This window comes from Ascochyta rabiei, chromosome 7, assembly GCF_004011695.2.
Source record: "Ascochyta rabiei chromosome 7, complete sequence".
Lineage (NCBI taxonomy): Eukaryota > Fungi > Ascomycota > Dothideomycetes > Pleosporales > Didymellaceae > Ascochyta > Ascochyta rabiei.
Window position 1 is genome coordinate 1724129 of NC_082411.1, and position 22483 is coordinate 1746611.

At 53.3% G+C, this 22483-nt stretch overlaps 9 protein-coding genes across 10 annotated transcripts, besides 8 other annotated features; 5 read left to right on the forward strand and 4 right to left on the reverse strand.

The window, feature by feature from the left end:
• Nucleotides 1–503: 503 nt before the first annotated feature.
• Nucleotides 504–1858, forward strand: EKO05_0005122 (Oxysterol-binding protein 4; the record flags this gene model as incomplete). Its single annotated transcript, XM_038939569.1, has 4 exons — nucleotides 504–569; nucleotides 626–945; nucleotides 996–1104; nucleotides 1154–1858. 4 exons carry the CDS (start codon nucleotides 504–506, stop codon nucleotides 1856–1858), a joined length of 1200 nt encoding a protein of 399 aa, XP_038799668.1.
• A 364-nt stretch (nucleotides 1859–2222) lies between these two features.
• EKO05_0005123 (uncharacterized protein) lies at nucleotides 2223–2681 on the reverse strand (the record flags this gene model as incomplete). Its single annotated transcript, XM_038939526.1, has 4 exons — nucleotides 2223–2291; nucleotides 2416–2480; nucleotides 2527–2558; nucleotides 2614–2681. The coding sequence occupies 4 exons, from the start codon at nucleotides 2679–2681 to the stop codon at nucleotides 2223–2225; spliced, it is 234 nt and encodes a 77-aa protein (XP_038799669.1).
• A 126-nt stretch (nucleotides 2682–2807) lies between these two features.
• EKO05_0005124 (uncharacterized protein) lies at nucleotides 2808–5061 on the forward strand (the record flags this gene model as incomplete). Its single annotated transcript, XM_038939580.2, has 3 exons — nucleotides 2808–2844; nucleotides 2895–3537; nucleotides 3588–5061. The coding sequence occupies 3 exons, from the start codon at nucleotides 2808–2810 to the stop codon at nucleotides 5059–5061; spliced, it is 2154 nt and encodes a 717-aa protein (XP_038799670.2).
• A 1165-nt stretch (nucleotides 5062–6226) lies between these two features.
• Nucleotides 6227–6745, forward strand: EKO05_0005125 (uncharacterized protein; the record flags this gene model as incomplete). The annotated part of the gene is made up of 1 exon (XM_059636526.1): nucleotides 6227–6745. One exon carries the CDS (start codon nucleotides 6227–6229, stop codon nucleotides 6743–6745), a length of 519 nt encoding a protein of 172 aa, XP_059492509.1.
• A 568-nt stretch (nucleotides 6746–7313) lies between these two features.
• EKO05_0005126 (uncharacterized protein) lies at nucleotides 7314–8039 on the forward strand (the record flags this gene model as incomplete). The annotated part of the gene is made up of 1 exon (XM_059636527.1): nucleotides 7314–8039. One exon carries the CDS (start codon nucleotides 7314–7316, stop codon nucleotides 8037–8039), a length of 726 nt encoding a protein of 241 aa, XP_059492510.1.
• Nucleotides 8040–9195: 1156 nt separating this feature from the next.
• On the forward strand, nucleotides 9196–10511 carry EKO05_0005127 (uncharacterized protein; the record flags this gene model as incomplete). Its single annotated transcript, XM_038939478.1, has 6 exons — nucleotides 9196–9216; nucleotides 9283–9510; nucleotides 9565–9767; nucleotides 9820–9908; nucleotides 9960–10124; nucleotides 10174–10511. The coding sequence occupies 6 exons, from the start codon at nucleotides 9196–9198 to the stop codon at nucleotides 10509–10511; spliced, it is 1044 nt and encodes a 347-aa protein (XP_038799672.1).
• Nucleotides 10512–11456: 945 nt separating this feature from the next.
• Nucleotides 11457–11495: a tandem repeat.
• A 154-nt stretch (nucleotides 11496–11649) lies between these two features.
• Nucleotides 11650–11679: a tandem repeat.
• A 540-nt stretch (nucleotides 11680–12219) lies between these two features.
• Nucleotides 12220–13266, reverse strand: EKO05_0005128 (Replication termination factor 2; the record flags this gene model as incomplete). The annotated part of the gene is made up of 2 exons (XM_038939365.1): nucleotides 12220–12699; nucleotides 12751–13266. The coding sequence occupies 2 exons, from the start codon at nucleotides 13264–13266 to the stop codon at nucleotides 12220–12222; spliced, it is 996 nt and encodes a 331-aa protein (XP_038799673.1).
• Nucleotides 13267–13552: 286 nt separating this feature from the next.
• On the reverse strand, nucleotides 13553–15838 carry EKO05_0005129 (uncharacterized protein; the record flags this gene model as incomplete). The annotated part of the gene is made up of 2 exons (XM_038939332.1): nucleotides 13553–15232; nucleotides 15281–15838. 2 exons carry the CDS (start codon nucleotides 15836–15838, stop codon nucleotides 13553–13555), a joined length of 2238 nt encoding a protein of 745 aa, XP_038799674.1.
• Nucleotides 13707–13754: a tandem repeat.
• Nucleotides 15839–15861: 23 nt separating the features above from the next.
• Nucleotides 15862–15887: a tandem repeat.
• Nucleotides 15888–16231: 344 nt separating this feature from the next.
• Nucleotides 16232–16253: a tandem repeat.
• Nucleotides 16254–16592: 339 nt separating this feature from the next.
• Nucleotides 16593–16733: a tandem repeat.
• Nucleotides 16734–18135: 1402 nt separating this feature from the next.
• Nucleotides 18136–18212: a tandem repeat.
• A 327-nt stretch (nucleotides 18213–18539) lies between these two features.
• Nucleotides 18540–18593: a tandem repeat.
• A 597-nt stretch (nucleotides 18594–19190) lies between these two features.
• Nucleotides 19191–20802, reverse strand: EKO05_0005130 (uncharacterized protein; the record flags this gene model as incomplete). 2 transcript variants are annotated; one of them, XM_059636528.1, is made up of 6 exons in its annotated part: nucleotides 19191–19245; nucleotides 19297–19600; nucleotides 19841–20042; nucleotides 20209–20441; nucleotides 20526–20711; nucleotides 20769–20802. In XM_059636528.1, 6 exons carry the CDS (start codon nucleotides 20800–20802, stop codon nucleotides 19191–19193), a joined length of 1014 nt encoding a protein of 337 aa, XP_059492511.1. The 2 variants fall into 2 exon arrangements, with proteins under 2 accessions (XP_059492511.1, XP_059492512.1); XM_059636529.1 differs by having other exon boundaries at nucleotides 20209–20802.
• Nucleotides 20803–22483: the final 1681 nt, after the last annotated feature.

A 22483-nucleotide genomic window follows, 5' to 3' on the forward strand; every position in this document is an offset into this window, starting at 1 on the left:
CTGGTTGCAGCTGTCCATGATGCTTTACGCGCGTACGAGCCACGATGCCTGGAATAAGTTAGCATAGCGAGAGACAATACTATTTAATTCTAGCAGCTCCTGTGTAGCTGCTTTTCGTACATATGCAGTTGTGATGTACGCATAATCACCGGAACATTGCAACACTAAACAGATTCTTTTCATTACACTTTGTTTTGTTTAACTTATTAACGGTTTTGTTTAACTCATTAGCGGTTTTATTTGACTCATTAGCGGTTTTATTTAATTCATTAATTGATCGCAATCAATCAATTTCACACACACTACAACGTGTTCGTCATGGACCTGCGTGAGTGTGGCTGAGGCGCGAGACGTCATCCACAAGAGCAAGCCTTGACCCACACAATATATCCCCGCCGTTGGTCGACACAACACCACGTAGAACACCACAACCACACCCTCTTGTTCGTTCTGCCGCACCTCCACCAACCTCAGCCTCTACTTTCATATAAAATAAATACAACATGGCTGAGAAGGAAGGCTCTGCTGTGCCCCCGCAGGCGAAGGGTTCGTGGGGTAGCTTCCTCAAGGTACGGTGGAGAGGCAGACGCTATTCGCCATCAGGGCGTATACTGACTTACGATAGTCGATCGCATCCTTCAATGGCGATCTCTCGTCTATGACCGCGCCTGCATTCATTCTCTCCACAACCTCTCTCACGGAGTTTTCCTCGTACTGGACTGAACACCCCTCCCTATTCGTTGCACCCGCCGCCGAGAAGGACCCCGCTAGACGGGCCGCGCTCGTTCTTAAGTGGTTCCTCAGCACATTGAAGCAGCAATATGCCAGCCGAAGTGAAAAGCTGGGCAGCGAGAAGAAGCCGCTGAACCCTTTCCTGGGTGAGCTGTTCCTGGGCAAGTGGGAGGACCAAGCTGGCACCACACAGCTTGTCAGCGAGCAAGTCAGGTACGAGCACCTTGATTTATAGCCGGTACATGCTAACGCGCGCGGACTAGCCACCACCCCCCAGTCACAGCATACTCCATCTGGAACAGTCAACACGGCGTTCGTCTGCAAGGATACAACGCACAAAAGGCTTCGTTCTCGAGCACCATCAATGTCAAGGTCGGTGAATCGCAATGTTAGAAAATAATCGAAGCTGACTCTCCAACAGCAAATCGGCCATGCCACTCTTCACATCGACGCTTTCGACGAAGACTACCTCATCACCCTCCCCTCGCTGCACATCGAAGGCCTCATTTCAGGCTCTCCCTACGTTGAACTAAACGGCACTTCCTACATCACCTCTTCCTCCGGATATACCGCCAAGATTGATTATAGTGGCAAAGGATGGGTGTCTGGAAAGAAGAACAGGTTCTCGGCGTCTGTCTACCCTACAGGAAAGGACAAGGATGTCATCTACTCCGCTGAAGGCCAGTGGATCGAAAAATTCGCTATCAAAGATGCTAAGAACAAGTCTACTTTCGCATCGCATGATCCCAGCGTCACCAAGACCACCCCTCTTACTGTTGCGCCGGTGACTGAGCAGGATGACTTCGAGTCCCGTCGTGCTTGGAAGAAGGTTGCCGACGCTATTGTCAAGGGTGATATGGATACTACCAGCGCCGAAAAGTCTATCATCGAGAATCGTCAGCGCGAGATGCGCAAGGAAGAACAAGCGGGCGGTCGCGAGTGGGAACGCAAGTTCTTCACTCGTACAGATAATTCTCCGATCTTTGAGCGACTTGCTACCAAGGTTGGTGAGAAGACCAACGAATCCTTGACAAACGGCATCTGGCTATTCGATCAAGAAAAGGCGAGCGCTGCGAAAACGCCGTTCCACCCGGATGTCAGCCCCCCAATCTATGTGCAGAAATAAGGCGAAGGACTGCGACAACGATCTTGCATGTTGCAAGATAGGACATGGCCTGCAAATGTAAATGCTAAAGGCAGTGGTTAGCGCCAGTATCTGGGCTATCCTAAAAAGCGCTTGACGATCGGCAAATCCTGTGTCAAGTGATTTCAGTACACTTGCGGCCTTCAGAGCACTTGACTAAACGCGGTCGACACTGTTTAGCCTGTACCTAATCTCTTCGAGCATCGACGTTCCCTAGCGTACATACTATTCATATATGCTTACTGAAAAATTAACTATCATAATACTACTTGCGTAACCCGACAGGCGGCTGGTGCGTGCTTGACACATTTTAATCGGTGATGCTGGAGACAAGTTTTGTGGCGGTTTAGACATCTTTCGAATCAGTCCGCTTGTCGTTTCCATGCTTTTGCCAACATTGTCGGAAAACTTCCATCTGCAAGCAACTGTCAGTTACCTGCGCAAAGATGGCGGAAACAATCGTCGTTTGCGATGGCTCGGCAGCATCTCGGCATCCGAGGTTCAGCATTTGAGAAGCTACGCAGCAACGTCAAGCTCACCTCCGCTTTGCACGCCCGCCAGTCCTTCTTTTCGTAGTAGCAGTCCGTCAATTTTGCATTCTCGTCTAATCGGGGTCAGCTACGCTCTATTATTGGTATATGCTGACACACCTGCACAGCCTGTGCTGAAGATCCTCTTGTCCCTGCTCACATATCAGCTACCACATTGCAAGTCGTCAAAGCATCAATTGTACGCACCAGTCATCTGGCTCGTCATCGACCATCATCTTTGCAGCGGCCGCCTGTGGTTCGGTATCCTTCGACATTCTGAAAGAGCGAGGAACGAGGAATTGGTGTTTGTGTTTGTTTCTCGCCGCGTGAGCAAGTTACCTCGCAAGACATTCACGGCGTAGAATCGGAACATCTCGGCTCCGAGCGTGAACGTCACCAACATGGCGACCAGAAAGTTGAACGTTTTGGTGTACTCCGGTATGTCAAAGGCCCCTCTTGCAGCAGTGTGTCTCGCTCATGACTCGCAGGAAATGGCAGCACTACTGAATCTGTTCGCCACTGCCTGTACACTCTCCGTCGCCTGCTTTCTCCAGCATACGCGGTCATCCCCGTCACAGGTGATGTTCTCATCAAAGAGCCCTGGTTCAGTACTTGCGCGCTGCTCGTCTTCCCCGGCGGTGCAGATTTGGGCTACTGTCGCACGCTCAACGGCGAAGGAAACCGCCGTATCAGCCGATATGTGAATGCTGGTGGCTCGTATCTGGGTTTTTGTGCTGGCGGCTACTATGGCAGCGCAAGATGCGAGTTCGAAGTAGACGACCCGAAGATGGCGGTTGTTGGAGATCGAGAGCTGGCTTTCTTCCCGGGTGTGTGCCGGGGTTTGGCGTTCGAGGGGTTCAAGTATGCTAGTGAGGCTGGTGCCAGAGCGGCAGACATCAAGATCGAAAAGGCATCTTTTGACGATGTAAGGGATGGGGTCGCTGACTCTTTCAAGAGCTATTACAACGGAGGCGGAGTGTTCGTTGATGCAAAGAAGCTTGAGGCAAGAGGTGTACAGATACTTGCAAGTTACACGGAGGACCTACACGTGAATTCTGGTGAGAGCCAAGCTGCGGTTGTTTATCGTAAGGTTGGCGAAGGACATGTTGTACTCACCGGACCGCACCCTGAGTAGGCATTCCAATCGTTTTCCTAAAGCCTGCACTGACGTTATGTTCTAGGTTTGCCCCACAGAACTTAAGCAAGATACCTAGTCTTCCATCGTACGCGTCTTTGATTGACGAAGTCACTGCTACAGATACAGAACGGGTCTCTTTCTTGGCTTTGGTTCTGGGCAAGCTGGGCTTGAATGTTAACGAACAGGAACAAGCGGTACCATCCCTTTCCCGCCTTCATCTCACGTCTCACAAGTCGACAGCCGTCACGGACCTCGTCGCATCTTGGGCCGAAGTCATCACTGTAGTCGATGGTGAAGAGTATATCCAAGGTGGCAATGATGTTTTCCATGTTGAGAAGGAGGGTAGTGTGTGGGCCGTTAGAGAGCTGAAGCGGGCTGTGAGCGCGGTCTCGGAAAAGTTGCCAACACTTGGGTCGATTCCGGACCAAGCAGATGAGAAAGACGCAGAAGTTGCGGAAAATACATTTCAAAACAAAAAGAAGTCGAAAACCAAGGAGGAGGAAATCCGAGAGTGCATTGAATACACCGCCAATTCAGCCTTCGAACAGATCCTTTCATACGACAAGGTCATCAAAACGATCGTCCCGCACACCAATAACCTCCCTTCAACCCGGGAAACCCCTTTCCACCACGAAGCCTTCTACGCGAACCTTCATCACTACCACACCAAGCTCCGTAACCCTTCCGCCTCTTTCGGTGCAAATCTTCTTTACGGCGAAGTAGTAACCAGCACGAATACACTTCTCGACAAAAACCCATCGCTCCTACGCACCCTCCCCAATGGTTTCACTATAACAGCAACGACGCAAATTGCTGGCCGCGGTCGCGGCTCAAATGTCTGGGTCGCACCACCTGGCGCGATGATGTTCAGCACCGTGCTCCACCACAGCTTCGCGCTCTCGCAGTCTGCACCCGTCATCTTTGTACAGTACCTTGCAGCTTTAGCCATTGTGCAAGGTATTCAGGAATATGCGCCAGGCTACGAAAAGATTCCCGTCAAGCTGAAGTGGCCTAACGACATCTACGCACAACTGCCAGGCAGCGCAAACAATCCTGTCGTGAAGATTGGAGGGATTCTCGTAAATAGCTCTTACTCTGGAAGTAGCTACGACGTCGTCTGCGGCATCGGTTTGAACTTGTCCAACGCTCTACCCACAACCTCCCTCAATCAACTCGCCGCTAGTCAGAACCCCCCACTCAAGCCGTTAACACAAGAGAAACTGCTGGCAAGCATCTTGGCCGCTTTCGAGTCTCTTTACACAGACTTTTGTACGAGAGGATTCAGTAGGGATATGGAGGAGCAGTATTACAGGGCGTGGCTGCATACAGATCAGATCGTGGAGTTGGAAAGTGAAGGAGGTGTGAAGGCGAGGATCAAGGGAATTACAAGGGATTGGGGTTTGTTGCTTGCGGAGGAGCTGGGGTGGCAGGATAGGCCGACAGGGAAGGTGGTGAGCTTGCAGAGCGACAGTAACAGTTTTGATTTCTTCAGGGGCTTGGTCAGGCGGAAGGTGTGAGTGGTTGCCAAGGGGAAGAGGGTTAGCGAAGATTTAAAAATTACAGAAGCTAAAACTCATAGATAGCGCAAGGCCATGAACGTTAAAGAACTATGGATGCTAAAGAGCTATACATAAGCAACATATCAAAGCTACGTGTGCAGCGAAAGAGAGCAGAAGCTCGAGCATGACTATCATCGTACTACACGACATTGATCAGCTCTAGTCACATTACCTGTCCACGAATACACAAGGTGAGGACTGCGCTCAAACTCGATACCCATGGCTGATTACACCAGAATTAAGTCACTTGCCCGAGGCTTTTGAGTATCAGCCACTTGATACTGAGTCTGCTGCAAGCGTATCAGAACAACCTACAGAGATCTCGACATTAACTCTTTCCAGTCCTATTCACATCAGTAGAAAAGGAATTGATATGTCAACGAATCTTGCGATAACAAGTGGGAATTCTCTACACACCATCCCTGGAATCGTCTCCCACGCTGCCTCGAGCATGGATATGATACATCCGTTCTCCTAGAGTGGTGCACTAGATTAGACTGACCTTACCAAGATTATGGACTCCGACAGGCAAATCGTACGGATGTGGAAGCCGGATCTAAATCGGTTCAACGCCATGCTATACTCGCAGCACCAGTCCCCGCTCACCTTTGCCAAGTTCAACGATTTGCTTGACCCTCGACACCTACTTTCCTGCATTCTCAACGGTATCAGCTACCCTGGATTCGACGACCTCAGCGGCGTCTATTGTTGGTTAGCGCAAATACCAAGGCGGGCTGTATTGGACTTCTTCCAGACCCTGTCAACGGAAATTCTGGATGCAATACGTCAAAAAATTCGTGTCGCGGCCAAGAACAACAAAGATGCGGATGCATTACGATCTATTCTGAGACTGGAATATGACTTGCGTACGAGTACTCCGTATTCCGAAGCTGATGTAGTCTTTATGTTGGGTGCTCTGCAAACATGCTAATTTACTGTTGAACCAATCATCGAATCTGCGTCGCGGATAAGCCATGACCAAGACCTCGTTCTGAGATATGCTTTGCAACATAAGGACCTCCTTCCAACAGGTGTGACTAGGTTGCGACTGCTGCGGATTCTCCTCAAGGCCGGAGCCATACTCACCATAGGTTGCTTTCTTGAAGCTAAGTACGACACTACTATGTTGTACGAACTCTTTGCGCTCGGAAAGAAGAGTGTATTCGACTGGCCTCGAGAAGGATTGCTCACTACAGCTGTGAACATGGTATGGGGCGACTCGGCTCGCGAAAGAACCCTGGTCGAATGGATCCTTTCTCTTTTGAAGCCTTCGATCAACCAGAGTATGTGGATCGATTCTCAGGTGCTATCCATCAGCTCTTCCCTAGTACAAGCTCTTCAGGTTGCGTTAATTCGCCAATACCATTGGGTAACGGCGACCATTTACAACAACTGCAGCGACTTGGGCTATGGAACAGGCTTCTACCATGTAGAATCAGAGTTGAACGGCGCTATGATTCTGCAAAACATCAGTTACGCGAATGCATACGATGATTTGGATAATTGGCTGTGTCGCAGAAGGCCACACGAAGACTGCGACCGCTTTTTATGCTGTTTCCATCTTAGTGGACTCCACGTCCGACAGGTTTTGCTGCGCGCTTTGGGCTATTACGCTATCTATCGGAGGAATTTTATGTATTAAAATGAGGACAGTGAGCTTGACGATAACCTTTTCTACGACATGGGTACTATTTCATGTCAGAATGGAAAGTTCAACAATCAGACAAACTGCTATGAGCACATACAGCTTACATCACTCCTCCACGTGGCCATCCAGCAGAAGGACCTCAGTGCAGTCACATACTTCCTGACTCAAGGCCAAAATATAGAGACTCGTATGCTTTGTTGCACGCGATCGAGTCAAGGTCACAAACCGCTTTGGTCCAGATGCTTCTCCAAGACAGGCGCACCGAAGATGCCAGAGATAAGGCGCAATATGGATCTGCTGCATTACGTGTCGCCATTCGCGATCATGCTTACGAACTCGTCCGACAGCTTGCTGAGGCAACGAACATACACTGGCTCAGAGGCTCAAAGAGGAAGGAGGCTGCCTTGACTACGTGGATCCCTTGGGTAAGTCAGTTTTTCGAGATGATTGCACCGCTGTCAAGATCTTGTTGGATGCTGGCGGCGGTCCCAACGCAGTCGTAGTGTTCGACGGACTTGAAGGACATACCCCACGATCCGCTAATAACGGCGTCTTATCACGAATGACTGCTCTCCTGGTAGCGATAGACGTCGGGAGCCTTTCCATGATACAGTTTCTTGTCCAAAACGGAGCGAGCGTCAACCAGGAATCAAACATGGGATCGCTCAGAGCCCCTTTACAAAGGACCGCGGAAATTGGCGACTTCCAGTTGGTAAAGTATTTCCTCGAGCAGAGGACAGTAGTCGACACTGCTCCAGTGTACGGCGGCGGTACAGCATTACAGTTGGCTGCCATAAGTAGTTATGTCGGCATTGCAGCGCTCCTGATTGAACGTGGCGCCAACGTAGACTATCCTCCAGCAAAAGGACCCGGACGAACAGCATTCGAGGCCGCAGCGGAATGGCGCCGACCGGACATGATGCGCTTTCTTGTGCAACATGGCGTTCAGTTGGATCTGGAATTGGTTGAAGAAGTCGAGGAAGAAATCGAGACTGATGATCCAGGAGATGTGAGCCTGGGTATTGATGTTCAATTGCACACTGTGCGCATCATTTGTACTCGGTATGAACGCGCAATACAATTCGCGCGAGACCGTGGGGAACACGCTTCGAAGAGGATTGTTCAACGCCTGGGCAGAGAATTTTGGAGTGACGGGAGCAACGGCTTTCCAAGCATTCAAGGTCAGGTGCGATCGAGCCTTCCAATAGACTGTAACTGCGACAGGTGTACAGGGGGGTCAAACAGCTTGGCGAAAAGTCTTGCTGTGTACTTGATCGATACCGAATGAGTTTTGCTTGGATACGCCATGTAAATACATCTTGTTTGGATTCTGCAGTCGCCTGCTCGCGAAATTACGACAGCTACTGTCAGGTAGACATTGTTGCCTGTTACCCCAGGGCTTGCGAGTTTTGTTCCTATCTGAAAAGACACTGAGCTTCCTTTTGACCCAGTCGAAGCAATGAGAGTATTCTGGCACGTGAGCCGAATGTGCCTACACAGCATGTGCTTTTCTAATGAAAACGACTGAAAGTAATTCGTGGGTTACTTGCGGGAGTGGATCAAGAAAGGAGACTAAGCATCGTTCCGCGGAGGATTCGCCGTCCCGGGGCGCCACCGGATGGGGCCCAAACTTCTAGTGCAATGATTTCGGGGGTATCTGGGTCTTCAGCCGCGCAACACTAATGCTAAAGTAACGCCACATAAGAATAATAAGCCCGTGGTAGCTCCATCAGAATCTCCGACTCGTTTCACCCATCAATCTGCTGACTAGCTGGCTGCAGACGTTCTTGTTGTTCAGGGATAAGGCTCCGGCGATCTATCGCAGATCCCCAATCAGAAGTTGTACACTGGCTGCCGCACCGTGGATGCATCTCGCGCATTGTCCCTGCCTGCTGAGATTCATGTTCACGACTCGAGTCGCTGCACAATGCGATTCAGATTGATCCCAACAGCATAACTGTGGCAAACGTGATAGGGTGAGATCATATGCTTGTGATTCCTTGTTCTGAAGCACATATCTGTACCAAGGCCAATCGCGGACGTCCCAAACTACAGACACCGAGATGAAACCTGAGATACAAATCTTCATCATGCGACGACACCGCTCCAAGAGCACTACCTAGGCATAATTGAACAATAACGGTGTTGAAGATAACGGAAAAATCTTGATGGCTGAACATGTGGTTGGACGCTATAATAGCACTATATCGAGCTAGCAGCAGGCGGCATGTAGCGCCATGTCACCGTTCACGCTATTGGACGTAACAAAGAAGGGGCGCTCTTCATCTACTCCAAGAATCCCATCTTTGCAATAATGAGGTCGTTCCTACAGTTCGGTTTCCGGCATCAAGTATTTGCACGCTGCGCCCAGATTCACTTACGACTCTACGTTGACGTAGAGAACTCCTTCTCAATGTGTACGAGCTCATAATTGTGCCGACAACATGCAGATCGTAGCATCGATTGTAAGTGTCTGCTGCTGCACGATCAGCCATGTGCCCATGATAATAAGCGTACTGATTTGGGTCAAGGTCATACAATTCGTGTTGGTGGTGATTGCACTGGCAATTACTGTCTTACGATGCTATATTCGGTTGTTCCTCGAGCGCCGCAAGCTGACACTGCCCGACTACCTTGTATGGGGAGGGTGGTTCAGCACATTGGGGTTTACTATTGGCTCCGTTATAGCGCTTCAACTCCAGTTAAATCACCCTCTGATCGAACCTGAATTATTAACAGACTCGGTCTCATATCTGAAGGTATGCATAACTACTACAATTGCTCAAGGCACGACTGATGGTTCTTGCGTCTAGACGGTATTCATAATGTGCTATTTCTTCGACTTCGGACTGTACTTCCCAAAGGTCTCGTTGGTCGCTTTCTACTGGTGGCTGATTCCGCTTGGCTTTCGACGACTTCGAATTGCCGTCTACGTAAGTGCTGCTTACGTTGGGTGTGCCTTCGTTGCGACCTTGCTGTCAGACACGTTGCATGCAAACCCAGTCTCGAACAACTGGTAGGTTGTCTTGAGCGCGCCTGAAATTGCAGAGCTGACGTCCTGAACCTAGGTCATTGGAGAATCAGCTGCTATCCACATGGAACTCATACACCACCTTTGCTATCAACTGGGCCCTCAATTGGTCTACTGATCTCCTTTGTAAGCATAATTCGTATTCGTCTCTAGGACTTATTTCTGACAAGAACGCAGTATTCATCCTCCCATTCTTCATCATCAACCGCCTGAAGTTGCGGAGGCGCCAAAAGATCGCCCTTAGTGGAGTGTTCTCGCTCGGTCTGATCACCATTGTTATCAGTCTGGCACGCTTCATCGTGTATACAGTGACGGATTACAACGTGGATGACGCATCTGGCAGTACGGATCCTTTGATACCTTCCTATTTGTTTATCCTAACGTCCATCAGATCTTTGGTGCACAACCGAGATGTGCACAGCAAACATCGTTGTTTCGCTGCCCGCCCTGAAAGCCCTCGTCGTACGCTCGAGTCCACACAACACCTCCTACCGCAGCACCGATGGCTACATGAACGCTGGCTCTGCAAAACCTCTCAGCAACAACGGAGCATCCAGATCGCATGTGCACGGTGGAAGAATCAGCGATGATGAACTGGAGCTGGTCTTCCAGGGATCACAGAAGCCGAGCACAAGCGCGTTTCGAACCACAATTTCGACGGCACAGCAAGACATAAAGGATAACGTAATCATTACGAAAGACTGGAGTGTTACGACACATGATGCATGAAAGTTGCAAGGGAATATACGTCGGAAACAATACAAGCAAAAAATACATATTGAAGAACACAACGATTGCAACAAGTCAGATTGCCATTCTGAGCGAATCGTTGTACTCCAAGTAAGAGTCAGTCGAATGTCCACTAACAAGCTGTTACTTTGATGTGCTCGATCATGAACCACAGAACAAGCTTCCAACAAAAGCTAACATGCCACCATCGAACGCAAATCGCCATGAAGGATGCGTGTGTTTATGAACCACGGTAAAGAACATTGCAAATCCGAAAATTCCCCAGGGAAAAGCATGCAAAAGGCTTTGGAAAGGACCTTTCATGTCTGCATCTTCCGACACACATCGTTCAACGTCATCAAGCTTCTAAGACCGAAGCCGAACATGCATGAAATCTGCTTTCTTTTTAATAGAACACCGAGATCCAGTATCGAGAGAAAAAGCACCCAGAACACGGATTTCCACCCGCCTACATCGTAGTCACCAGACGATATCCACGCTCAAAGATCTCAGTGAAGAACCTACACACCACAGTGACATGCTCATGCTCAACAGCTACTCCCGCCCAACACACCTCCTCATTTCCATCCACATCCAGTATTCCACACAAACAAACAAGCTACAGACACCATCCACCCCTCCCCATCCACCACAAACCCAGACACAGTCCGTAGCAGACACGATCCCCCATCCGAAACCAACAATCCACGCATACCAGAACCTGCCTTCCCGCGCTCCACCCACAGCCCCGCGTAAAGGGATAGAAGCAACGCAGCGGGTTAGTGCATCCTCGTTGCAGCGACCAGCACATCTCCCCGCTCGCTCACCCGTAGTTCCACGAACCTCAAACGCCGCATCGTGAAAGACAGCGTCTAGCAACCCCCACGCTCACACACCGCTCGTATCTAGATTCCAGCGAGTTCAGTCCAGCCCAGCGAGCAGAGTAGCTCAGCTCAGCTCAGCTCAGCTCAGCTGCAGCGCAGCGCAACGCAACGCAAACCCCAACACTGGGGTTTGGGTCAACACGCCGCGTCCCACATGTTGCGGTGTCCATTTTTATTTTTGCTTTGTGGAGAGATGCAGACATCGCAGACGGCCAGCGCCATCTCGGTGCTTGAACGCGCTTCGGTGAGGTGGGGAGAGGGAGAGAGAGAGAAGAGAGAAGAGACACGCAGGGAACGTGCGAGTCTGAGTTCCAACTGATGCAGCGGGTGGATTGGCTGCGCCGGGGGAGTGTGTGCGTTTCCGGAGGGCGTTTTATTTTCGGCAGGAGGCGGTGGCTCATGTAGGCAGCGTCTCATGTGTTGTGGATGGGTTCTTCTTGAGGGGATGGGGATATGATATGGTGTAGACCCAGCACGCGTTTCGGTAACAGTGGCCGATGAGGTATGAGGAGAAGAAGGGATGTGTAGAAAAACCTCCTGTTCCTACGGAATGTCATGACTGGGTGAGCCAGGGGAAAATACACCTGCATTGATGCATGTCGAGCGGGGCATGAACCTGCTCTTTAGGTATAAATCAGCGCCCTCGACTTGAAGAGGCCTTTGGGTATCGTTGCGCTTTGTGCCGAGTCATCCACGGCCAGACTCAATGGCCGTGATTTGTAGCAAGCTGATATTTGTCCCCGACGCCATGATATGCATATGTCCGATACCCATGCTTTCCTTGTGAAGCAATTTTCCACCCCCAAAAGCTCCGGACTACGAGCTCATTTCTTCCCAATACTGAACCCTCTTGTCATGTAGTCCGCACTGTTTCCTGCACTTGGCTTGTTACTACTCGTGTTGAACAGACTCTTGACGTGCTCGTTCTGCGCGAGTTTGCGTCTCTTGTTCCTTTCTTCCTGCTCTTCCATGACCTTGCGTGTCAGCGACGCTGTAGCCGAATTCTTGATGCCGTTGTCTGTGCCATCCTTCCTCTCGTCGTTCGCGTTGACCTTCGACTTGTTGTCTTCGTCAGACGTCGGCTTGGATTTCGCAGTTGTGCCGTTCGATCCGGTGGGTACAGAGTCGCCGTTTGTTTCTTTGTCGGCATTCTTCTTGCGCTTCTTGCTTCCTGACGCCTTCTTTAGCGCGTGTGTAAGGCCCTTCTCCCTCAGCGTCTTGATTCTCAAGTTCAACCGCGCAAGATCGGTCGGTACGGTGGTCAGGATAGGTATAACGTCGTTCTCCGCATACGGCTCATTGCACTGCCCTCGTTAGCGCTTCGATCCACCTCATCCTCCCAAGGCCAGACCTACCTGCAAGCACACACTTCCCGCAACCTCCTTGACCACACTCCCAGCAAATGCATGCCCACACGGCACAATGTACACCGCCTTTGCGCCTGGCCCCAGTTCGCGCCCAGTAATCGGGCAAACCCAATTCTCCTTCCTCCCACTCCCTTCTCGCGGCTCGCTCGCGCCAACCTCGAACTTGACCTCCACGACGTCCTTCAGCCCCTTGACTCGATTCCCTGTGCTGCCCAACTCGGCAAACCGCCCTTCAGACTTGACGTCCGCGACTTTGCCCGCTTCCTCCTTCTCGCGGCCGTCCTCTGTCAGCAGGAACTCGATGACGGAGTCTTTGTTGTAGAGTGTGCCTGCGGCATCGCTGACTACGGGTGTGGCGAGTGGTCTCCGTGAGAGTGGACAGGTCGACCAGTGGTACTCTTGTTGCTCGGTAAGCTGCTCTTTTGCTTGGGTCGTGGTGAGGGCTTTGGCGGCTTCTTTTACGAGTTCGCGGCGCTTGGGGATGGAGCCGCCATCGTTGCCCATGGTGGCGCTATGTGTGAGAGAAACAGGGAGGGAGTGGACGGGTTGGTGGTTGCGGAGGCGCAAAGGTGGAGAAGGAGGCTGGCGCAGATTGCGGAGTGGAGGCGCCGGAGGTGGTCCAAAAAGGAAGCAGCGTCTTGGCAAAAGTGCGATGCAGAGGAGCACGTAGAAAGCAGATAGTGGAGAGTGATCCAAGATCTATCAGTCGTTCGTCTGCATATCGCAGGTGGTGATACATGGCTATGCTACAACAATCGCAGTTCTCGCTTCCCATACACCATTGCTAGCTTCAATCATAACGTGACGACGATTTACGGCTGCCCCAAGGCTTTCTCTGACCCTCAGGCTTCGCATCTCTCGTCCGCCAATTGCCTCTTGTATCATTTGAGTCGTATGCCCGCCATGTACGTCTCTGATGGTCGTTCTCTCGTGCCGGCTTTCCGCCTTCTCCCTCTCCCTCTCCCTCTCCCCCATCCTCTCCTTCTCCATCTTCGTTGAGGTAGCTGTGCATATCGGCCTCTCCTTCCAGCTGCGCATGTTGTTGATCCACTTCGTCGACCTTCCTCTCATTGTTCCTCTCGTTCTGCCTGAGAATGAATGCCGAGAGCTTGGCCCTTTCCTTCTTGAAACCTTGCTTCTGCTCCTCGGGGATCAAATTCGAAAGTAGTAGCCTGTCGTAGACGCCGTAGACTTTCTTGATCGCCGCCAGAGCGTCTTGTCGTTCCGCACCCCTGAGGTAGGCAGCGCGCACACCGCGCGCGTCGCTGGCGGCACCACCAATACCAAGCTGCAGACGCAAGTTCTTGACGATGGGATGGAGCGAGGTGAGTGCGTCGATGAGATCCTGACCCTTCGCGAGCGGGAACGTCAGCGCAAGGTCGGCGTACATGCCTACGGCTTTGGCATCGGCGTCCGCAAGTGTATGAGACATGGTGTGGAGGATCTGACTGGCGTGTCTGAGCGAGTTGTGGTTGTTCTTGTCCCGTACGCAAGTGCTCATGGCGATCCTAAATGTTCCTGGTCGTGGTGTAATACCCTTTTCGAGCATGTCCTTCTGTAGCAGCTCAACTGCGGCAGCTGACGATCGATTCTGGCGCAGATTGCGTAGTCGTTGGTTCAGGTTGTTGAGATCTGGTTCGAGGCCATATACTGCAGGGTCAGTGAGCAGGTCCCAATATTGTTGCGCGGCTTTAGGTGCAGCAATCTTCTGGCAGGCTTCCTGCACGATAGAGAGGGTATTGTTGCCGGGCCGGACAAAGGCGAGCCGCTTCGCTAGACTGCTGGTGAAAGGAAGAAACTCCCCTCCACGCATCGTGGTCTCTCCAGGTGCCAGGTGCTCGTCATCGAGCTTGTACTCGTCCGGCACGTTCGGTGCGCGCAAGTAGGGGAAAAGAGCTTGTTTTCGTGCTGCCGTACCCAGTCGGGGCACAAGCCGTGGAATGTCCATAGTCTGCTCGATCAAAGACAACACGTCGTCCCAATCCCGGGGTCGAGCTCCCAGAAGGAGCAGTCTCCCCATGGAGCAAACCAATTCCTCGTCGATAACAAGGTCGGCGTTCCTCCACTTGCCCGCAACGTCTTCCCACAGTCGCCTGGCCTCCGTTACACCACGATCCTTCCTAGTCGCCGCCTCCTCTTCAGTCTCGCCACTTGGCGCATTGAGCAGCATGTTCTGTCGGATAGCGTTGATTATGGTGTTGTAGGTGGTAGCATTTGCTGCTGCAGGGCCCTTTTCGGGAATCTTCGCAGCTACGCCCCATAGTGCATCCATGTCCAGCGCTCTTGCGCATACTCGCAGTGCAGCGTTTGTGTGTATGATTGATGGTTCGACTCGTGAATTCGGTGCGGAAAGAGAGTGGAATATCGACAAAGCCTTCTGTAGAACGCCTGACAGGTGCGCATTGATCGAAAGGCCTCGCAGGAGGATCGTGTAGGTATAGGAGTCGGGGAACTGCGCGCGCTTCTTCATCTACTTGCCATTAGCCTCTTGCCATGTCTTGGGGTTGACGGTGCGTACGTCGTTGTACACCTTGAGCGCATCGGTGACCTTCTCCTTGGCCAGATAGTGATCTATGATGTGGTTCCAACTGACGATACACGACATGGAGTGGCTCGCCATCTGCACCAACTGTTTCATCTCGTCGACTTTGTCCTTTTTCAATTGCGCCCTCACAAAGTCTGCAAGCTCTAGTGGATCCTGCAGATAGCGCAGCTCGCGTTTCCTTCTGTTCCAGTCGGTGTCTGACATGCGCGTGTCTCGCTTCCCCAGCTTCATCAGGTTGGGTGTTTCTTGCCTCTCCACATCTCTCGACGACGGTTGGCGCACTACTGCTCTCTCCCTCTTCTTCTGATTTGCCGCTACTGCCGAGTTCTTCCATGGCTCGTCGTTGCTCCGCGACAGCTTCTCGACTTGGTTGAGGTAGACGGGCCGTGTGCCGGTCTTGCGAACGGTGCTCTGAAGCCGCTGCTGGCCCTGGCGGAGGAGTGGATTTACATTGCGGCGAAGGCGTTGGAGGTTAGCGGGGCGGTCGAAGGGCTGGACGCATTGCCAAAGGCAGGCGCGACAGCTGAGCATTGGAGGGTGCGTGGTTGCAGTCTGATATCGATATCGATATCGATATCGAACTGAGATGCAGCGGTGGCAGTATGGGAGAAAACATTCACTCTAGCTCCGTTACACGCGCGACTCGGGCGCGCTAGCGGGCCGAAGGCACCCTTTCACGTGATCGACTGGCGATGACCGCGGGCCGGGGTCAAGCGAACGTCAACACTCGTGCTCGATTGGGGAGATTGTTCTCCAGGGTGGTCAAGCCAGTATCCGTACAGTACCACGTTTCCAAATAAAGGTCCTGCAGAGGCACAGCGTACAGTGTACTTTAATCCAACATCACCAAGCTTAGCCCCACGCCAAACGCACTGGCTTGAGCCTGACAACCCACGAACCAACGCGCCCCTGACCCTGGAGCGGAGCCAGCCAGCCAGCCAGGCAGGGAGATTAGTTTCTGAACGGGCAGCCTGGCAGGAGCCGGCGCATGGGGGCTAAAGCAAGACACACACGTCCTTAGCCTCAACGCAGCCTAGCCACCACTTTGATCGGTGACCAACAAGTCAGCCCTTTCGCTCCAAGTGTGAATCCTCCGGCTAACGTGGCGGAGCACACTACTCCCTGCCGTCGCACATGGCTTTCCCACTTGCGCGGCCCTGTGTATGCACGACATAGCTCCGTACAGATCAGCTCGTGACGGCTAGCTTGGTGCGAGCATCAGCGATCCGTCGCACACGTGTATCGCGGGCGGAGCACGCAAGGAGTGCGCAAGAGCTGCGAGACTTGTGTGCGTGCTGTGCGTGTGCTGTGTGTGTGTGAGTGTGTGTGTGTGAGTGTGTGTGTGTGAGTGTGTGTGTGTGAGTGTGTGAGTGTGTGTGTGTGAGTGTGTGTGTGTGTGAGTGTGTGTGTGTGTGCGTGTGCTGTGCTTGTGTCGCATGTCGGACGATGAGCTGGTTGCTGCTACGAGTATGCTTCTGTGCCATCGACCGAGTCCATCAGCTCTGCACAGTGCATCTCCGCGCGGGCCCGCAGTTCCTCTGCTCTTTCGTGCTGCGTGCAAATGGACTCATGGGGCACCTCTCCGCAGACAGACAAAAGGGAAGCTAGCGAGGCACTCATCACTCATCAACACCCACCTACCCACCCACACCTACCTCCACTCCACAACCTGGTGTGTGGCCACTCGCCAACTGCTGCTGTGTAACGCGCCACATGCCTTCGGGCAGGTTCACATCACACGCAGCGCATGCACCGGCGTGCTAGGCTCCGCCGTCAGCGCGGGAGTCCGTCGGGAGCCTTCTGGCATGGTGCTGCCCTGGCAGGTCGTTAGCTTGCGCCTACGAAGCGGTGCGAGCGGTGCAAGGCACGGAGGGAGGGGAAGAAGAAAAAGGCAAGTGCGCAGCCCAACGCCAGTCTAGCTGTGCTGATCAGAAAAAAAGTATCTAACCAGCCGTTGGCGCTAGCTAGCCAACGGGTATCTTGCAGTGAGTGGGCTTGCGAAGGCTCGTGAGATCCTAGCGTCTGGTGTTGGAGAGGGTTGAATGGGGGGGGGGGGGTCTGCATCAGTGCATCTGCATGGTTGAACTTGTCACAGGTCTGGGGGGTCCCGTTGACACTGAACGACAGCCATCTTGCCACCCACTTTCGTCGTCACCGCGCGCCGCAACCATCGGACAGGTCATCCAGCGTCGCTCACCTTGTGCCGTTCCCATCCTCCCGACGTCTGCCGCACGCATGACCATGCAAGGCCTGCTCTTGCGCTTCAAGCCTGCGTAACACGTCTGGCCAATGGTGCCCCTCACATGCTGCCCTCATATTGACGACAACCACGGCCTATCGCGATGGTTACACCTGTTCTTCCGTCACGCAAACAGGCCTGCTGCATGCGGAACCGCACGGTTTGGGCAGAGATTCTCCGCAAAACACAGGGTCTAGCCAGGTCGGTGGGCAGCTCTGGTACCTAGCGAGGCGTTGGAATGGTCTTCGTTCTACGGTATGGGACCGGTCTATTTCCCCACAACACATGCAGCCTTGCGTCGTGGACCCCATGGACCAAACCTGTCCACCCAGATTCAGGAGTACCCTACCATCTACGGCCTCTCACCTCTACGTGAAATCCGCATCCCGACTTCGCTTTTGCTGCGCGTCATTCCCGTGCGCAACGTCGACCGTTGGCTTGGTACGCCTGCTGCTCTCCTCGGAGCCTGTGTCTCGCATTGGACTGGCTGCTGCGATCAACGTCAAGGATCGCAGTGGTGTGCGCTGCCCAATGGGATGCAGAGCGGGCTGTGTATACGCTGCGTCGTGTCGTGCGCCGCTGCGGGAGTGCCACCAGCCAACAGCCAACAGCCAACAGCCAACAGCCAACAGCCAACAGCCAACAGCCAACAGCCAACAGCCAACAAGTGCGTAGTGTAGTGACTGGACTGGACGAGCTCGGCTACGTGGCTGCTGATAGGGGCACGCGGGTGCGCATGTGAAGAGAGGAGAGGGCCAAGTATCAGATTTGGCCAATTTCCTCCGATGAGATGCTACTCGTATCTTTACCTGGATCCGAGAGAGTGTGTGTGTGTCTTCATAGCATAAGACAAGCTCGCTGGCACCCGGCACTACATCGCAAACACGTTGTTTTGCGCAGCGGCAAGGGCGTTCAAATATAGACGGTGACATGCGTGTGCACATGGATGACGGGTTTCAGTAAGGGCGCACGTCAAGCCTTCGAGTCTCACTACGACTCCGCTCGACTCCGCTCGACGCCGCTCGACTCTGCTCGACGCTGCTCGACACTCTATGCGTCGCACACGCACAAGCAGTCCAGTCCAAGTAACGGATGGGTGCAAACGACAAACATGGCCAAAGACCGAGCCGCCAAGAACGTATGAATGACCAATTGTTTCTGTCTGGGCGCCAAACCATGGCACGAAATCTAGCTTCATCGAGAGCGAAAGTGAACCCAGCATTTTGAGGTATCGACGCCAGAGAATGAAGAAAACAGCTAGGCAGAACTCGCAGTGAAGAAATGACAACCACCGGATGATTTTGATCCACTATCCTGGCCGCTCTAACCCTGAAGCCCTCAAATCACCATCGACCCGGGATATAGAAGGAAAAGTCGCCTTAGTCCTGCCGTAAACACCATAAAACAAAGACATGCAGCCGCCGCCAATTGTAAATGCATACCCCAACCCTTGTATAAGATGATGAAACCGGCCAATACCCATCCCGTAGTGAGGAACACACCTCTTGACGAGTACCCCCAGTCCCTGCGGCGCAAGCACTGAAAACTTCCTGGACAGGTTCGGATGGTCGCACTTGCTACAGCGACGGGCCCCTCGACTCTGCATCGCAATCATGTCGTATCCGCTGTGTCATCGTCCCAGAACTAATGGCCTTGTTGATACATCTGGGGGTTTTGGCCATACGGCGACTGAGGATAACTGCTGCTGTTACTACGTGCACTGTTGTATGCATTGTTGGGAGCCACATACTGTGCCATGCTTTCAGGAAGGCCGGGGCTGTGTGTGCCATACTGAGGAGCAGCCGACGTGCCAGATGCGGCCGGCTGGTACCCGATAGGAGGGAGCTGTGGGTGCGAGGGCTGTTGACCTGGCACGCCTACCGCCTGTCGCATCTGTCCATACACAGGCGCCTCAGGAGGGCCACCGTCGTGAGCAACGCGTTGCTGCTGCGCGTGCTGCTGCATCTCGGCGCGATGACGTTCGTCGTCGGCCTTGCGCGCAGCTTCCTCTTCCTTCTTCTTGGCCTTCCATTCCTTGCGGATTTCCTTGAATTCTATGGCGAAAAGTTAGTCATCAACATCAATCAAGTCGTGGTATTAAAGGCGTGCCAAGGCAAGCGGGCAAGGGTCGACAGTCCCTAGCTTCCGTCACCAGAAGCTATCCAGAGTAGCGGGAACACCATGAGATAGGCGCAACACCAACACGAACCCCAGTACTAGCTTAGCGCGTTGGGCTTACAAGGGCAACCACAACAACGCGAAATACCGCGAATACGAGAACGTTCGGTACATACCTTCAGGCGTTCGCTTCGCGCCGTGCGATTGCATGGTGACGTGCGCGTTCAAGTGGTTCAGAGTACCGTAGGCCTTTTCGCAGCCGTTCCATCCGCACTTGTACATGCGCTCAATCTCCTCGTAACGTCGGCGCGGTCGCTTGTGTTGCTGTGCGCCTGGAATCGGCACGAAGGAGTATACAGTGGACAGAGGATGCCCTCCCTAGACGCGTTATCAGCACAATTCTTAGCGTTTGCGCGAGCAATTCAGAGTCGGATTGAATCAGCACAAAGACACGTGTTTCGCGTCTTGCGCCAAAGTATGCGTGCCATCAAGGTCGGCGAATGACACGCCGCAAAGGGTCGTGCTTGAAGAGAAGATAACTTACTGTTGGCGGCCTTTGAACGGGCGACACCATTGCCGGTGCTGGAGGACCCGATGAAGCTGGGTGACCATAGTGCATGCCAGGCTGTGGGTATTGTCCAGCCCATTCAGGACGCGACGCGTACATTGGCGTCTGCGGGTGGCCTGGATAATGCTGCATGTCGTGGTGAGGGGTGTAAGGCGAGTACTGCTGCTGATGAGGGTAGGTTGGGCTCGTCTGGGCGGCGATCGATGGATCTATAGGTACATCGGTGTCAGACTTGAGTTGGTGAGGTTGATGATGGTCATTGGTTTGACCATCTGAGAGAGGCATTGACGGACTTTGTTGTTGCGCCATACCTCCGGGTGCTTGTCCTTGAGCGCCTGGTTGGTATGAACGTTGAATGTATTCCGGGAAAGACCCAGATCGAGCAGAGGGTGGAAGACTGCTGTAATCGGAGGTAGGGGTGAGGTTTGAAGCTCTAGGGTCTTGTCCTTGAGGAGGATATTGCGCAGCAGATGCTTGATCTGCAATGGTCTCCTCAGAAGGATGTTCAGGAAAGGTTGGGTATGGTGAGCTCAAACCTGACTGCGGGTAGTCTTGTTGCCTTGCGTCCATAGACTGTATGTTTTCAAGAGGTCGAGTTACACCGAGGCTCTAAGCTGGGAATGGTTGCGCGTGGTGTGGGAAGAGGAATGGCTGAGAAGATATGACGGACGCAGAGACCGTCTTCGGATGGTTTGCCGCGGTCGACAGAAGACAGGCGACTAAGCGTACAAAAGCAGACGAAGGGAAAAGCCAAGACTTGCGCACAGCCAGAGAACCGGAGAATGGAAAGGTTGTCAGGGCGCGATAGCGTAGAAGTTAAACGCGGGTGATTTGCAGACGGTGTGTTTTCCAGTGCGCCCAGATGGGAGGACAAGCAGTTCGGCAGATTTAGACCGTCGAAAAGATAATGCACGGAAGACGTACGCTCGAGGCCACCGGGACAGGGGTCAAAGCTACTAACGAATCGCGGAGCAGATGGCGCAGTGCAGAGCCAGGTGCAACGCAAAAGTTACGCAGAGACGCTACACCACGAAGGAGCCTAGCCTGTGGGGCTCGTGGGCCTTGGGCGAGCGTGGATTTGGAAGACAGCGCTAGCAGTTTCTGAGTGGCGCAAATCCTGGTTCGGGTAGACCAATGGTAGTGGAGGGTCCGGGCTGCCGCTTGAACCGGGATGCAATGAGGTAATATGCACCTTGTTGCGTCGTTGGTGACGACGGCGACTGGGATGGACGAAATCGGTAAAGCCGAGCCGTGGCTGTGGGTTCTGCTGCTGCTCTTGGGTTTTGGGTGGGCGTGCTAGGCGTGGGTTGGCGCTGCAAGCAAATGTGGATCGGTGGGCTGGCTCGAGTGTGAGCGGCTTTTCCTGAGATGGCGCGGGGCAGAGTGCGCGGACGCTGGTAGGCTAACTGGCAGGCACCTGCTCTGGAGGGGACTTTTTGTTCGCCGAACACAGGCTGAAAGCTCGCAAACGGCAGCACAAGGGCTTCTCACGAATGCGCAATCCAATCCAATGCAATGCTGGACAAATGCGCTGAAGGCAGCCACCGAGTGAAAGGGAAACAGTCGGGCCGTCGGCGGTGACGCTGACAGGTCAAGGTCCCAATGACTGTACTGTTGCAGGCCCAATGCTCAATGGCTGGCGCCGAGCGTGCCGAGTGAAGGCGATCAGCCTCTCGTCCGGCCGATTCTCCGCAAGAACCACCCACACAACACACAAGTGCTGGGAGCTCTTGACCGCGTCGGCAGCTGGTAGAGCGTGAGGGCGGTGGGCGATCTGGTGCGTCGGTGGTGCGTCGGCTATGCGCTCAGGTGACTCACGCGTTGGCGCAGGTCAGGCACTGCGCGTGATTTTGTTGTGGGAGATGCTCAGACGCGCCAAACCGGCGATAGTCGCAGCGCTGGCGGCGGGTTGCACGCGTAGCACAGCGGGCGCGATGGAAGTCTGGTATGCTTGGGGCTGCGGGCTACTCCTTGGTGACGGGCGTTAGAGCAAGGCACCGGGCGCGCTGGGTGATGGTGGTGAGCGCGCTGAGATTCGCGATGTAAACTAAGGTCGAAGTTGGGAAGGCGCGAGAGTGGCGAGGAAGCTAATCTCGACGAGAAACAGTCCGACGAAATAAATGCGCGGCAGGTGCCGATCTTGCTGACTAAGGCGTGCAGTGGCCATCTTGACGAGCGCTGCCGGGGGGGCCCAAGACACGGCTGAGCGCGCTGGCGATGCTGACAGAGCGTGCGACTCCATGCCTTGCGT